The sequence below is a fragment of the Scyliorhinus canicula genome, chromosome 11 (assembly GCF_902713615.1).
Source record: "Scyliorhinus canicula chromosome 11, sScyCan1.1, whole genome shotgun sequence".
Taxonomy (NCBI): Eukaryota; Metazoa; Chordata; class Chondrichthyes; order Carcharhiniformes; family Scyliorhinidae; genus Scyliorhinus; species Scyliorhinus canicula.
In genome coordinates, this window is record NC_052156.1 from 125,373,312 (window position 1) to 125,386,691 (window position 13,380).

Here is a 13,380-nt window from a genome sequence, read left to right on the forward strand (position 1 = left end):
GCCTTTGCGATGGCCGACGTGGAAGTGACCTCCTTCCCTGCACATGCACGGGGATGACGTCAGCAGCAGCTGACGCTCCGGCGCGGACTTCCGCCGGCCGCCGAAGTCTCTTCAGCCCCGGCTGGCATGGCACCAAAGGCCTTCCACACTAGCCGGCGGGACTGGAACCACTCCAGCGCGGGCCTAGCCCCTCAAGGTGAGGGCTTGGACCCTAAAGCTGCGGAGAAATCCGCACCTTTGGGGCGACCCGACGCTGGAGTGGTTCACTCCACTCCATCCCGCCGGGACCGACCGCCCCGCCGGGTAGGGGAGAATCCAGCCCAAGGTGTTTGAGGAGTTTTATAGGGACTTGTATAGACGGAGCCACCGGAGGAGTGGGAGATGAGCGGGGTGGGGGGGGCTGCCATTTCATCTGGCAGCGTCTCATTTTAGGTATCAGGGGGTGCAAGTGGCCCGCGATTGGGCAGGGCTTCAGAAGTTTAATTTCACTAGCCTGGTGGGGAGGGTGAAGGCTGACTTGCTGAGGTGGGACAATATTCACTTGGCAAGTGGGTGTAGGCAGTAAAGATAAATGTTTTGCCGCGATTCTTGTTCCTGTTTCAGTGCCTGCCGGTCTTTTTGCCCAAGGCATTTATTTTAGGGGTGTGGACAAACTGATCTCATCGTTCGTTTGGGCGGGGAAGGTGGCTGGGATTAGGAAGGTCATACTGGAGAGGGGATGGCAGGCTGAAAGGGCGAGGCCTCTTAAATTTGATGTATTATTGGGCAGTGGCAAATGCAGATAAGATTCCGGGATGGAGCAGGGAGGGGGGTGCTTTGTGGGTAAGGATGGAGGCAGGATCTTGCAGGGGGTTGGAGTTGCGGGCGCTGGCAATGGCGCCGATGGCCCCAGGGAAGTATTCAGTGAGTCCAGTGGTGGTGGACACACTGAAGATCTGGAAGCAGTTCAGGCAGTATTTTAGGTTGGGAGCTGCGTCAGGGTGGATGCTCATTAGGGGGAATCATGGGTTCGAGCAGGGGAGGACAGACGAAAGGTTCCAAGGATGAGAAGAGAGGGCTATCAAGGAAATGTAGGTTCTGCTACCAAGAGGGCGATTTGCCAGTCTTTTTTTTTTTTGCACATAACTCATTTAATTCTCATTTTTCTTGAAGAATGTCAGTTGGGCAAACACTTAGGTTTCATTATATATTTTGAGAAGCTCTATTTTTGTTGCTCTGTTGTAGGGAAACACCTTGCTTGTAGGACCTGTAATCACTTGGTGTCCAATTCCAACTCCATCAAGCTCCATTTTGAATCGGTGATATGTTTCAGGGTTCCGTATTGTGGATGCCAGATATACAACTGAACATCTTTCCTTTTTTTCATTAGAAATAAGAAATTTCTCCAGCGCCGAAATTAGGCAAAGAACCACCTCAGGATCATAAATTACATCTGTTGCAATAATGATATCTGATTGAAGCTCTGCAACTTGTTCTTGTGTAACCTCTGACCATTCTAGTCCTACAACAGTAATTTTTGGTCTCTGGTTTTCTTCAGATAGATTTTTATTCTTGAGCTCTGCTTCACAGTCTTTTGGGTTCCAGGTGTCCAAGTTTAGTAGAAGACCGTTATTAAGAATATTTTTCCTCAGTTGCTGAAGTACACTTGGATGGCAGTCACTGAATGTATACTGTTTGGGGGCGCAGGTCATGCATACGATAATTCCAGCAAGACCAGTTCCACTACCCAACTCCAAAATGCTCCTGCAATTAAACACCTCAGAGTTTTCCATTGCCCATTCTGCAAAGAACAATGCAGCTTCCCACGTGACCAGGCCAGTAGTTCCTTCAGAGATTATTGCCACATTTTCACCAAGTTTAATATTCTCTCCTGACAACAGAAAGTAATTTTTGTGGCATATCTCCAACTCTTCTGATCTCAGTACTTCACCTAGTGCATCATACAAATCATCTAAAGGCTCAGTTCTCGTCATTTCATGCTTTTTAATGAGTTCAGCTAGAAAAAGTCTTCTGTACTTCACCGAAGGAGGATATTTATGGCAAAGAGGATGAAGAACTGTCTGCTGCAAAATGTGTTGCAATAACGTAGAATCTTTCCTATTCTTCAATCTTTCTTCCAGCTCCGCCAGCGGGAGGCAGTCCATCCGCCTCATGGTGAAGAATGAGCGCTGGAAACTCCGCACAAAATCCTGCTCCTGCGACCAAGCAGCCGAAACGCAGCTCATCCTGACCCAAACATCCGGGTCAGACACCCTGCGACTGTCACTTCCTGGTTACGACTATTCCTTTCTCGATTTGCCAGTCTTGAGGGGCTGGCGAACGTTTCAGGTGTATGCAGGTGCGGGACATTGCAAGGAGGGTCTTCCTGACCTTCCCAACAGCACTTGTCTCCTCGTTGCTGGAGGTGGTGCTGTCAGGAGCGGGGTTGGAGAAGGGGTCACCTTAGTGATTTACGGGAGGATTGTGGAGGAGGATGGGTTGTCCTTGGAGGGGGCTAAGGCAAAGTGGGAGGAAGAGTTGGGGGTGGTGCTGGAAGGACTGTGATGCGAGATGCTGTGGGGGGGGTAAATGCCTCGACTTTGTGCGCGAGGCTGGGGCTGATACAACTGAAGGTAGTGTACATGGTACACCTTATGAAATGTAGGATGATCCAGTTGTTTGAAGGGGTGGAGGATCTCTGTGAGCGATGTGGAAGGGGCCTTGCGAATCATGTTCATATGTTTGGTCCTGCCCAAAGTTGGAAAGGTTTTGGAAAGGTTCAGCAACATCTCGGGGGGTCTTACATGTGGACGTGGAGCCCGCTCCCCGAGGAGCCATAGTCGGGGTGTCGGACCAGCGGGCTGGTGCGGGGGCAGAAGTTTTTAGTCTTCACCTCGCTGATTGCTCGGAGGCGGGTCTTGTTGGTGTGGAGGTCAGCTTCTCCACCCTGTGACTCAGTGTGGGCGGGGGGGGGGGGGGATCTGCTGGAGGAGCTTTTGACCCTGGAAAAAAATAAATTTGCTCTTAGGGGGCAAATGTTGGGGTTTGTTTATCTTGCATTTCGGGGAGTTGGTTACCGTTGACTGTTGAGGGAAGGGGGGGTTGTCTGTTGTAAATTGTAAAAAAGTTGAAAATTTGTAGAATAAAAATACTTTAAAAAATAATGCAAAGAAAAGACAAATATGGAATGTGCACCAGGACAAAATAAAGGATTACAACACGAGCAGAGCCAGAGCTGGTGAAAATGCGGCCGCTCCAGTGTTCACATCACGTGACCCCCCCAGGGTAACAGTTTTGGTGGTAGCAATAAATTAGCCACAGCGTGGCAGTGAATTTATGCATAATAGCAACACAGAGGAAATTCCCAGCACTTTTAACACTCCCTGACGATGTGTCATTGATGGCATTGGAAAAGATGTGCCAGACACCATGCTATTCTTACACTTGGTGCAGGCTTCAGGTAGCATGTCGAACCATTTAAGTTTTGTCAGCAAATATGAACTCAAGTGATGTTTTCCCAGGTAACTGTTGCTCTGCAACTATCAACACAATGCATGTTGCGACGGAGTAACAGAGATTCAGCCAGTGCAATGTATCTGGATGTGAAGCATCTGGAATTTCAAATCAGCTCTCATTTATTCCGGCACCAGTGTGCAAATCCATTCAATTTCATGTGATTCATCAATCTATAAATGCTGTGTGCATGTTGTAGCTTTAGACTAAAAATACAAAGGATTCCATGACTTTGTGTAGATTAATGTGATCACCCCATTAGTGTGTGAAGCATCATTACACTAAGTTTGTTTTTTATTCAGACCAGCAAAACAAACAGTGCAACATCCAGTCTTTTCCATGCCTGCAACTGTAATTTACAGCACTGCGATTAGATGGGGTCGAACACCAATATTACTAGAGATAGTCACAGATTGAGACCAGACAGCAAAATAGCCCCAATAATATATCATGTCTTATGACATGAAAGCGGAACTAACCTCAAACCTAGAGGTGCGCTATCTGATTGTAACGTGATAAAATTTTCAAGAAACAAATACACCTGATTGGATTTTAATTCAAACTCACAATATCGAGTGCCAAACTTTGTCAACTGTGCTCCAGTGCACTCCACAGTGAATAGACAGGCGCATACTCAACCGCATTCCTTACATGCCAGGTGTCTGCTCTTGGCTGAGATGTTGCAGGGTCGGGAGATGGAGATTAGGAAAAATGGGGGGGTCAAGACACCCTGGGGAGGTCAGACACTTTCCCATATGGCAATAAGTCATTCCCAGGCCAGAGCATGATTGCAAGCAGGTTTCCTGATCATACCCTCAGCCAAGAATCCAGCAAGAGAAAAAAAAAACAATATTTAAAATTGTCCAAATACAGCTGCTGCCTGAAACACAGTTATGTGACCCTGGAGGAGATCTCTGCACATAAGAATCTAAATTACCTGAGGCTTAAAGAATCTACACGGTCAATGCGTGTCTACATTGCCACATACCCACAGAATTATCTTCCCCTGGACACCAACTCCCTCCTTTATCCCATTGCATACTGGCTGCCATTTTACTGCATGTTAAAAGGTTGAACTGGAAATGGAACATTTCGGGAATACAAACGTTGAGAGCCAGGCAGAAAGATACAGAGATATACAGAGTGTAGAACAGACTTATGTAGCTGGATTTTCAGGTGGGATGAGGTGTTGGCTGGGCTAACCAACACATAAAAGGAATTCAATTATTCCAATGAATGGTCCATTAGGGCATGTTAACCGAGGTTAGCTAGGATTTCCCAGCCCAGCCAGCTTCCAGTGCTGTGGAAGTGGCAGGCAACAGTTTAGCTGCCTGAAGCTGGCCCACTGACTGGCCAGCAGAACGGGGGTTGGCCCAGCTGTAAAGGCCCATTCTTATTTTAGAAAGCTGGAGATGGAAAGCCTACATGTTGCAGCACCCTCTCCACCTTCAAGAACATCCTGCTGCTACTTTCAAGCTGGAAGGCCTAAGCTTCGTGAGCCCGCCCCCTGACTATTAACAGGCTCCTCTGAAGAAAATCACAATGAGTGAATGTTTCCCACCCAGAGTGGGCCTCTGACCCAAAATTGCACCTGACAGCAGGATTCAGAGGCCTGTGACGAACATCTTGCCACAGGGTGAGGCAACGGCAAAGAATTGATATAGACAGCACATGAAAACATAAGCCCGACACTAAGAAAATATTGAGTAGGGAAAAGAACACCACAAGTTAGTGTGGGCAAAACCATAAAGGCATTTTTTTCAAACTTTTCCTCGCGCTTTATAGTTTATTATAGTTTATAATAACAAAAATATGCCTGCGATAGAGAGAAACTGGTCTTTTTTAAATTTAGGTTATCTTAAGGCACTTGAAGGGCTACCTTATAAGAGGAACGGTAGCAATTTTATTTTCTAAAATATTTTAATTGCTGTTACTTTAATAGTACACATTCCTTACAGTGAGCATCATAGGGGCTGGTTTAGCTCACCAAGCTAAATCGCTGGCTTTTAAAGCAGACCAAGCAGGCCAGCAGCACGGTTCGATTCCCGTACCAGCCTCCCCGGACAGGCGCCGGAATGTGGCGACTAGGGGCTTTTCACAGTAACTTCATTGAAGCCTACTCGTGACAATAAGCGATTTTCATTTCATTTTCATTTCATATATTGTGTCCGATCTGTAGATGCCGGGAGAGGCCTCTTCCGGGATTTACCCAGCTCGCAGCACAGGGATCTCGTGGAACCCCGCAAGACGTCGCGATCTGGATCTCGTCAATTATTACTATTTGGAATAATCAGTATTTGGAAAATCTGCATATTAGAGTGGGGAGCTAGTCTCACTCTAATATGCAGCTCGCCTGATCTACCCAAGGCTTTGGAAGCTAATCCCTTTGCCTTAGAGACCTTAGGCGAGCGCTGTTCATTACTAGTCCCCACAAATGGGGACCAGGCAGAATGGCACTTAGGAGGGGTCTCCCAAAGGATCAGAAGCCCCCGGGTGGTTGCCCTCTGGACAGGGTGGCATTCTGGCACTGCTGGTGCCACCGTGGCACTGCCAGCCTCACTGAAAACTGAGGGCGTATAGGTACGATAACCAGATATGTCTGAAATCTGATTTTCAGAGGCTGGCGGGAATGCTCCAGTCTTTGCGATGCACTTTTCCCACCCTTAGCGCACCCCTGCCCATGGGTTTCCCGGCGGAGTGGGGTGGCTTCAATGGGAAATCTCATTGACAAGCGGTGGGAAGACAGAATCCCGCCGCACGTGATCAGCGTGCTGCCGATAAACACGCAGCTGGTGAACCGGAGAATCTAGCCCGCTGTGGGACATGAGCACTAATCGTACTTGCACTTGCAAAAAATTCACCATTTTGCCTTGCATTTTCTATTCTGGAAACTTTAAATTTACCAACCGCCAATCTACAATATTCCCATGGACTGAAATAGTGAGCAGCATCAAAAAATGTTTTAATCAATGAATGAGAGCCACATTGGCTTTACCAAGTCATTTAGGAGCAGCACGTGGAGTTACAATTTATTTTACTTCATGCAAATCCTTTCCTAAACCTTGCCACCACATGTTATTCTGAAACGGTAAGGTTTGTAATCCTACTGCAAAAAATAATTGGAGGGGCGGATTAACTCTTAAGCAGTTTAAATCCTTCCTTCTCTCTACCGTACTCCCCAAAATGTTGTTCTTCTATTCAGTCCCCAGTTACATCAGAATGTTGAACAAGAAAATTCTGCAGCGTGCTAGTGATGGTTTCTGGATGCAATTTCATCTTCAAATCGAAAGACTAATGCAACATGCATTTTTGCAACAGAAACACGATAAATGTTGCACTTATATTCAGAGGGAGAGGACGGTGATTTAATTATCCATCAGCTATTTTGGCTTGAAAATAAAATTCAAGACATAGAAACATAGAAAATAGGTGCAGGAGTAGCCATTCAGCCCTTCGAGCCTGCACCACCATTCAATATGATTATGGCTGATCATGCAACATCGTGATCCCACTCCCGCTTTCACTCCATGCCTCTTGATCTCTTAAGCTGCAAGGGCCACGTCCAGCTCCCTCTTGTATATCCAACGAACTGGCCCCAACAGCTTTCTGTGGTAGAGAATTCCACAAGTTCACAACTCTCTGGGAGACAAAGTTCTTCCTCATCTCAGTTCTGAATGGCTTACCGCTTATTCTTAGGCTGTGACCCATAGTTCTGTACATTCTCAACATCGGGAGCATTCTTGCCACATCTGGACTGTCCAATCCCATCAGGATTTTGTATGTTTCCATGAGATCTCCTCTCATTCTTCCAAATTCCACTGAGTACAAGCCCAGTCGACCCAGTCTTTCTTCATATGTCAGTCCTGCCATCCCAGGAATTAATCTGGTGAACCTTCAATGGAGACACTCAATAGCAAGAATGTCCTTTCTCAAACTGGGAGACCAAAACTGCTCACAATACTCAAGGTGTGGCCTCAGCAAGGTCCTGTATAACTGCAGCAAGATCCCTCCTCCTCTTCTCAAATCCTCTGGCTATGAAGGCCAGCAAGCCATTAGCTTTCCTCACCGCCTGCTGTACCTGCATGCCAACCTTTAGCGACTGTTCCACCATGACACCCAGGTCTCGTTGCACTTCCCCTTTTCCTAAATTGCCACTATTCAGAAAATAATCTGCCTTCCTGTTTTTGCCACCAAAGTGGATAACCTCACATTTACCCGCATTTGCCAAGTATTTTCCCACTCAGCCAGCCTGTCCAAGTCACCCTGCAGCCTCTTTGCATCCTCCTCACAGCACACACTGCCACCCAGCTTAGTGTTGTCTGCAAATTTGGAGATATTGCATGAAATTCCTTCGTCCAAATCATTAATGTATATTGTGAACAGCTGGGGTCCCAGCACTGAACCCTGCAGTACCCCACTAGTCACTGCTTGCCACTCTGAAAAAGACCCATTTATTCCCACTCTGCTTTCTGTCTGCCAACTTATCCACATCAATACATTATATCCCAATACCATGAGCTTTAATTTTGTTCATTAATCTCGTGTGTGGGACCTTGCCAAAAACCAACATGATCTTTCTAATTATCTTTCATAATCTTTCATTATCTCCAACATAATCTTTCTAATAAAAATAACATTAAATGGGCATCAGGAACAAGTGAATGTAAAATCTCTTTCAATCCAACAATTTTGTTTCTTCCTCAGTTCATGCACAGGATCCACTGCTAAGTTTGTGTCTGCTACATAGATCATCAAACAAAACTCCAGGGGCGGGATTCTCTGACCCCCCCCCCCCCCCCCCCGCCGGGTCGGAGAATCACCGGGGGTCGGCGTGAATCCCGCCCCCGCCGTCCTCCCAATTCTCCAGCCCTCCAAAAGTCAGCGAGGCGTGAATCGCGCCGCCCGCCTCGGAGAATGGCAGGGACTGGAGCGACTCAATGGGCCCCAGGGCTGCCCGAATTCTCCGGCCCGCAATGGGCCGAAGTCCCGTTGGTTGTTTGCCGGTCCCGCCGGCGTGGATCAGACTATGTCCCTTACCGGTGGGACCTGGCGGCATGGGCGGGCTCCGGGGTCCTGGGGGGTTGTGGGGCGATCTGGCCCCGTGACGTGCCCCCACGGTGGCCTGGCCCGCGATTGGGGCCCACCGATCCGCGGGCGGAGCCTGTGCCGTTGGGGCACTCTTTTCTATGGCCGACGCGTAGGTGAACCCCCCCTGCGCATGTGCGGGGATGACGTCAGCAGCGTGGCGCCAAAGGCCTTCCACGCCAGCCGGCGGGTCGCAAACCACTCCGGCGCCGGCCTAGACCCTGAAGGTGCGGAGGATTCCGCACCTTTGGGGTGGGCCGACGTCGATGTGGTTCACGCCACTCCGTCCCGCCGGGACCCCCCGCCCCATCGGGTACGGGAGATCCCGCCCCAGATTAATTGAACCTCATAACCCACTGTCTTTGGTGAGCTACTTTCTATGGTATGATACACCCAGATTTCAGTATCATTGAATCCCAGCAATGGAGAAAGAGGCCATTCAGCCCATTGAATTTGCACTGAACATTTGAAACAGCACCCTACCTAGGGTCAATCCCCCACCCTATCCCCGTAACCCCACCTGGGGATAATCTTATCATGGCCAATTCACCTAACATGCACATTTTTGGACTGTGGGAGGAAACCGGAGAACCCGGAGGAAACTGACGCAGACACGGCGAGAGCGTGCGAACTCCACAGAGTCACCTGAGGCTGGAATTGAACCCGGGACTCTGGCGCAGTGAGGCTGCATTGATAACCACCGTGCCACCCATTCATCTGCAATACATCACATTTATTGAGTGCAATCAACTCTCTTTATATTTATCTGAATAAACCTTCAATTCTGTCTCTATCCAATTAATTTAAAAGCGCCACTCAGAACAGCATTAACTGGTTTTGCCCATGTCTGTTCCGCATAGCGACAAAATTATTTATTTTAATGGCTATTCTCACTTGAGGCTAATTAATTTAGTACGTGTGCCCTCAAGTTCTGTTTGTGCTGGCAAGTTAATTAGTTGGCTTACATCACAAAATTTCTATGCCTCTTGGCATTTTGAAGACCACGGTGACAACCTTTCTCGAGCTTAATTTCTTGAATGAAAAGTCGTGCAGCTGCATGAATTTCTTGTCCTCATTTGCAGCTTCAGTCCTGGAATCTTCTGTGTCATTTGACATTGAAACAGGTGCAGAACTGCAATGCCCTTTTCGAGATAGATTGCTCAAAACTATTTTGAACATGGCTTGACAAATTAATAATTTAATAATTGCTTATTGTCATAAGTAGGCTCCAATGAAGTTACTGTGAAAAGCCTCTAGTCACCAGATTCCAGTGCCTGTTTGGGGAGGCTGGTACAGGAATTGAACCTGCGCTGCTGGCCTTGTTCTGCATTACAAGCCAGCTGTTTAGCCCACTGTGCTAAACCAGTATTTATGCACAGTTAGGATTGTCATGATATGCAAACATGCAACCAGCGAACACTCAGAATAAGAAACAATCAATGGGCAGGCAGGACACTCAGAGGTGGCATCACCACAAGAGGGCATGACTATAAAAGGGATGAGGTACTCACACCCTGCCTCTTTCCACAGACAGACATCTAGAGAGTTAGACAGGGTTGATCAGCAGAATCATACCCCAGCACATGGCTCAGAGTAAGCTCGTATAGTTATACTGAGTTACTACAGTTAGATTAGCAGAGAGTCAAACTCATTTCAGAACTGTGTTAATGCCCTCAATTCTACAACGTCAGGGACGGCCTGACGTTGATCGACGGCGTCCTGCTCAAGCTGGACAGGATAGTCATTCCACTACGTCTCCAGAGCATGGTGCTGCGGCAGACTCATGAGGGACACCTGGGCGTAGAAAAGTGCAGATGCAGGGCCCAGCAAGCTGTCTACTGGCCCGGCATCAACCAGGACACCGTGGACATGGTCCTGAACTGCGAAACCTGTCAGAGGTTCCAACCAGCACAGAGCAAGGAGACACTCCAACCACATGACCTAGAGACCTCTCCGTGGTCCAAGGTTGGCATTGATCTATTCCACGCGAATGATCGCAACTGTATCTTAATCATCGATTATTTTTCAAACTATCTTGAGGTGCTGAAGCTGCCAGACATCACCTCACGGACCGTCATCAAAGCGTGTAAAGAGACATTCTCACGGCATGGCATCCCAAACATCATCATGAGCGACAATGGCCCATGCTTCTACAGTCGAGAATAGTCCACGTTTGCCAAGAGCTACAATTTCAGGCATGTCACCTCCAGTCCGCACTATCCACATTCCAATGGCAAAGTCGAAAAAGGGGTGCACATCGTTAACCTGCTCATCCGCAAGGCCTCGGACTCCACTTCCGATATACACCTTGCACTACTTGCGTACCGGGCAACACCCTTGTCCACTGGCATGTCGCAAGTTCAACTGCTGATGAACAGGGACCTGCAGACGATGCTTCCAGCCATACACCTGACCAACCTTGCTCACCTCCCGATGCTGCAGAAGATGTAGCAGCTTCACGACAGCCAGAAGCAGGGCTATGACGCACATGCCACTGATCTGGATGTGCTATCCCCGGCAGACACGGTCAGGATGAAAATACCTGATGGTGGGTGGTCTGCTCCGGCTGTCGTTGTTCAACAGGCCGCGCCCAGATCCTATTTCATACGTATGGCTGATGGCTCCATTGTGCGAAGGAATCGAAGGGCACTGCAAAAAGTTGCTTGCCCACAACCACTTTCCCCTCCATTTCCACATGTAGAATTGCCACCTCCAGACACCTCGAACCACGAGGCCACCAATCGTGCCTCCCACTCGCCTGTCAAGACACTGTCATCCCCTCCACCACCTCTCCGGCGGTCGACGAGGATCAGACGCAAGCCTCAGAGACTGGACTTATGAGCATTTGTTTTGTTTGTTCTGTAATCCTCAGTCAGTCACATTAGACAGACACATTCACATGTATATACATCTAAAAAAAAGGGGCGATGTCATGATATGCAAACATGCAACCAATAAACACTCAGAATAGGACACATTCAATGGGCAGTCAGGACACTCAGAGGTGGCATCACCACAAGTGGCATGACATAAATACTATAAAAGGGATGAGGCATTCACACCCTGCCTCTTTCCACAGACAGACATCTAGAGAGTTAGACAGGGTTAATCAGCAGCATCACACCCCAGCATGTGGCTCAGAGCAAGCTGGTGCAGTTAGACTGAGTTACTACAGTTAGATTAGCAGAGAGTCAAACTCATTTCAGAACTGTGTTAATAGTTCAATAAACACGCTGAACTAATTTCAGAGTCTGGAGCATCCTTTAGTTAAGACTGCATCAAGTAGCAGCCTGTTTTATCCAAAGCAGCATAACACAACATGATACCAGGAGTGACTGTTCAATCTATTTAGTTCAACTCAGCAAGATCTGTGACAACCAGCTACTGAATACAGGCACAATGGACAAGATTCAGGCTCCTCATCAGCTCAGGACCACCAGCAATCTTAGTGCCAACTGGCAATCATTCAAGCAGAAATTTAAACAATACGTGGAAGCATCTGACCTCAATGGCGCGACCGATGCTCGGATGATAGCTCTTCTACTCACCACTGTGGGTGACCATGCAATAGAGATCTTCAACTCCTTTCACTTTTCCGAAGGGCAGGACAAAACAACGTACCAAACCATCCTGGATAAATTCGACAGCCACTGCGAGGTGGACACCAACGCCTGCGTTATCCGAAGCAGCATAAAACAACTTGGATAACATACAACCATCTGCCTTCACAACATACCAGTAGAAGTGACCAACTGGGTTTACCAATGTCCTTTAGGGAAGGAAACATGCTGTCCTGGCAAGCAACTCAGTTAACACCAGCAACATACCAAGGATAAAAATCTGAACAGTATTCCAGCACACGATTATTCCTGGTGAGAGAATACAGCTGCTGAGCTCCTGAAGTTGGTTTCCTGGCAGTCAACATTCACTTATTACCCAGCTGGTAATGTTGCAAATTCACATCATGAACATCTCAAGTTGTCCTGGCAGTAAATTAATATATTCAGTCAGAAGCTATTTCAAACCAGGCAAATCTACTTCTCAACATGTGAGCTATGTAACGCACGCTAATATATATGTGATACATCATGCAGGTGCAAATTGGAGACAAAATTACACTCTTTTACAATGATGGTGAGATATAATGGTAAACATTGGTGAACAAATTCATGAAATTAATCAGTTTCAAAAAAGAGAATGGACTATTTTAGATCTAGTATTGTGCAATGAGAAAAGGCTAATTTTTTTTCCATTTAAGGGACAATTTAGCGTGGCCAATCCACCTACTCTGAACATATTTGGGCTGTGGGAGTGAAACCCATGCAGACAGGGGGAGAAATATGCAAACTCCACACGGACAGTGACCCGGGGCCGGGATCGAACCCGGGTCCTCGGCGCCATGAGGCAGCAGTGCTAACCACTGCACCAGAAAAGGCTAATTAATACTCTCATTGCAAAGGAGCCTCGAGGGAAAAATGACCATGATAGAATTTTACATGAAGTTTGTAATGTTGTATCTCAATTCGAAACTAGGGTCTTTAACCTAAACAAAGGATATTAGAAAAGTGATACAACAATGGTTAATGAGAGAAGTTATAGATGGTATGAGTTCACAGGTAGAGGCATATAAAGTTGCCAAAAAAAAGTAGTACGCCTGAGGTTTGGGAGCATTTAACAAATCAGCAAAGGAGATCCTGATTAAAAAAAGAAAATAGAGTACAAAAGCAAATGAGCGCAGAACATAATAATGGACTGCAAAAGCCTCTATAGTTATTGAAAAAAAGTGACGGTTCGTAAAGACAA

The 13,380-nt window shown here is 47.3% G+C and overlaps 2 protein-coding genes across 15 annotated transcripts in view; both read right to left on the reverse strand.

Moving 5' to 3' along the window:
- The window catches only part of anks1b (ankyrin repeat and sterile alpha motif domain containing 1B), a 1,080,298-nt gene that overhangs the window by 766,918 nt on the left and 300,000 nt on the right, over window positions 1-13,380 (reverse strand). The window lies entirely within an intron of this gene.
- On the reverse strand, window positions 1,104-2,259 carry LOC119973357 (protein-lysine N-methyltransferase EEF2KMT-like). Of its 2 annotated transcripts, XM_038811330.1 has the most exons (2): window positions 1,980-2,259; window positions 1,104-1,877 (listed from the first exon to the last, which is right to left on the reverse strand). In XM_038811330.1, the coding sequence occupies exons 1-2, from the start codon at window positions 2,223-2,225 to the stop codon at window positions 1,173-1,175; spliced, it is 951 nt and encodes a 316-aa protein (XP_038667258.1). In that variant the 5' UTR covers window positions 2,226-2,259; the 3' UTR covers window positions 1,104-1,172. The 2 variants fall into 2 exon arrangements, with proteins under 2 accessions (XP_038667258.1, XP_038667257.1); XM_038811329.1 differs by having other exon boundaries at window positions 1,104-2,259.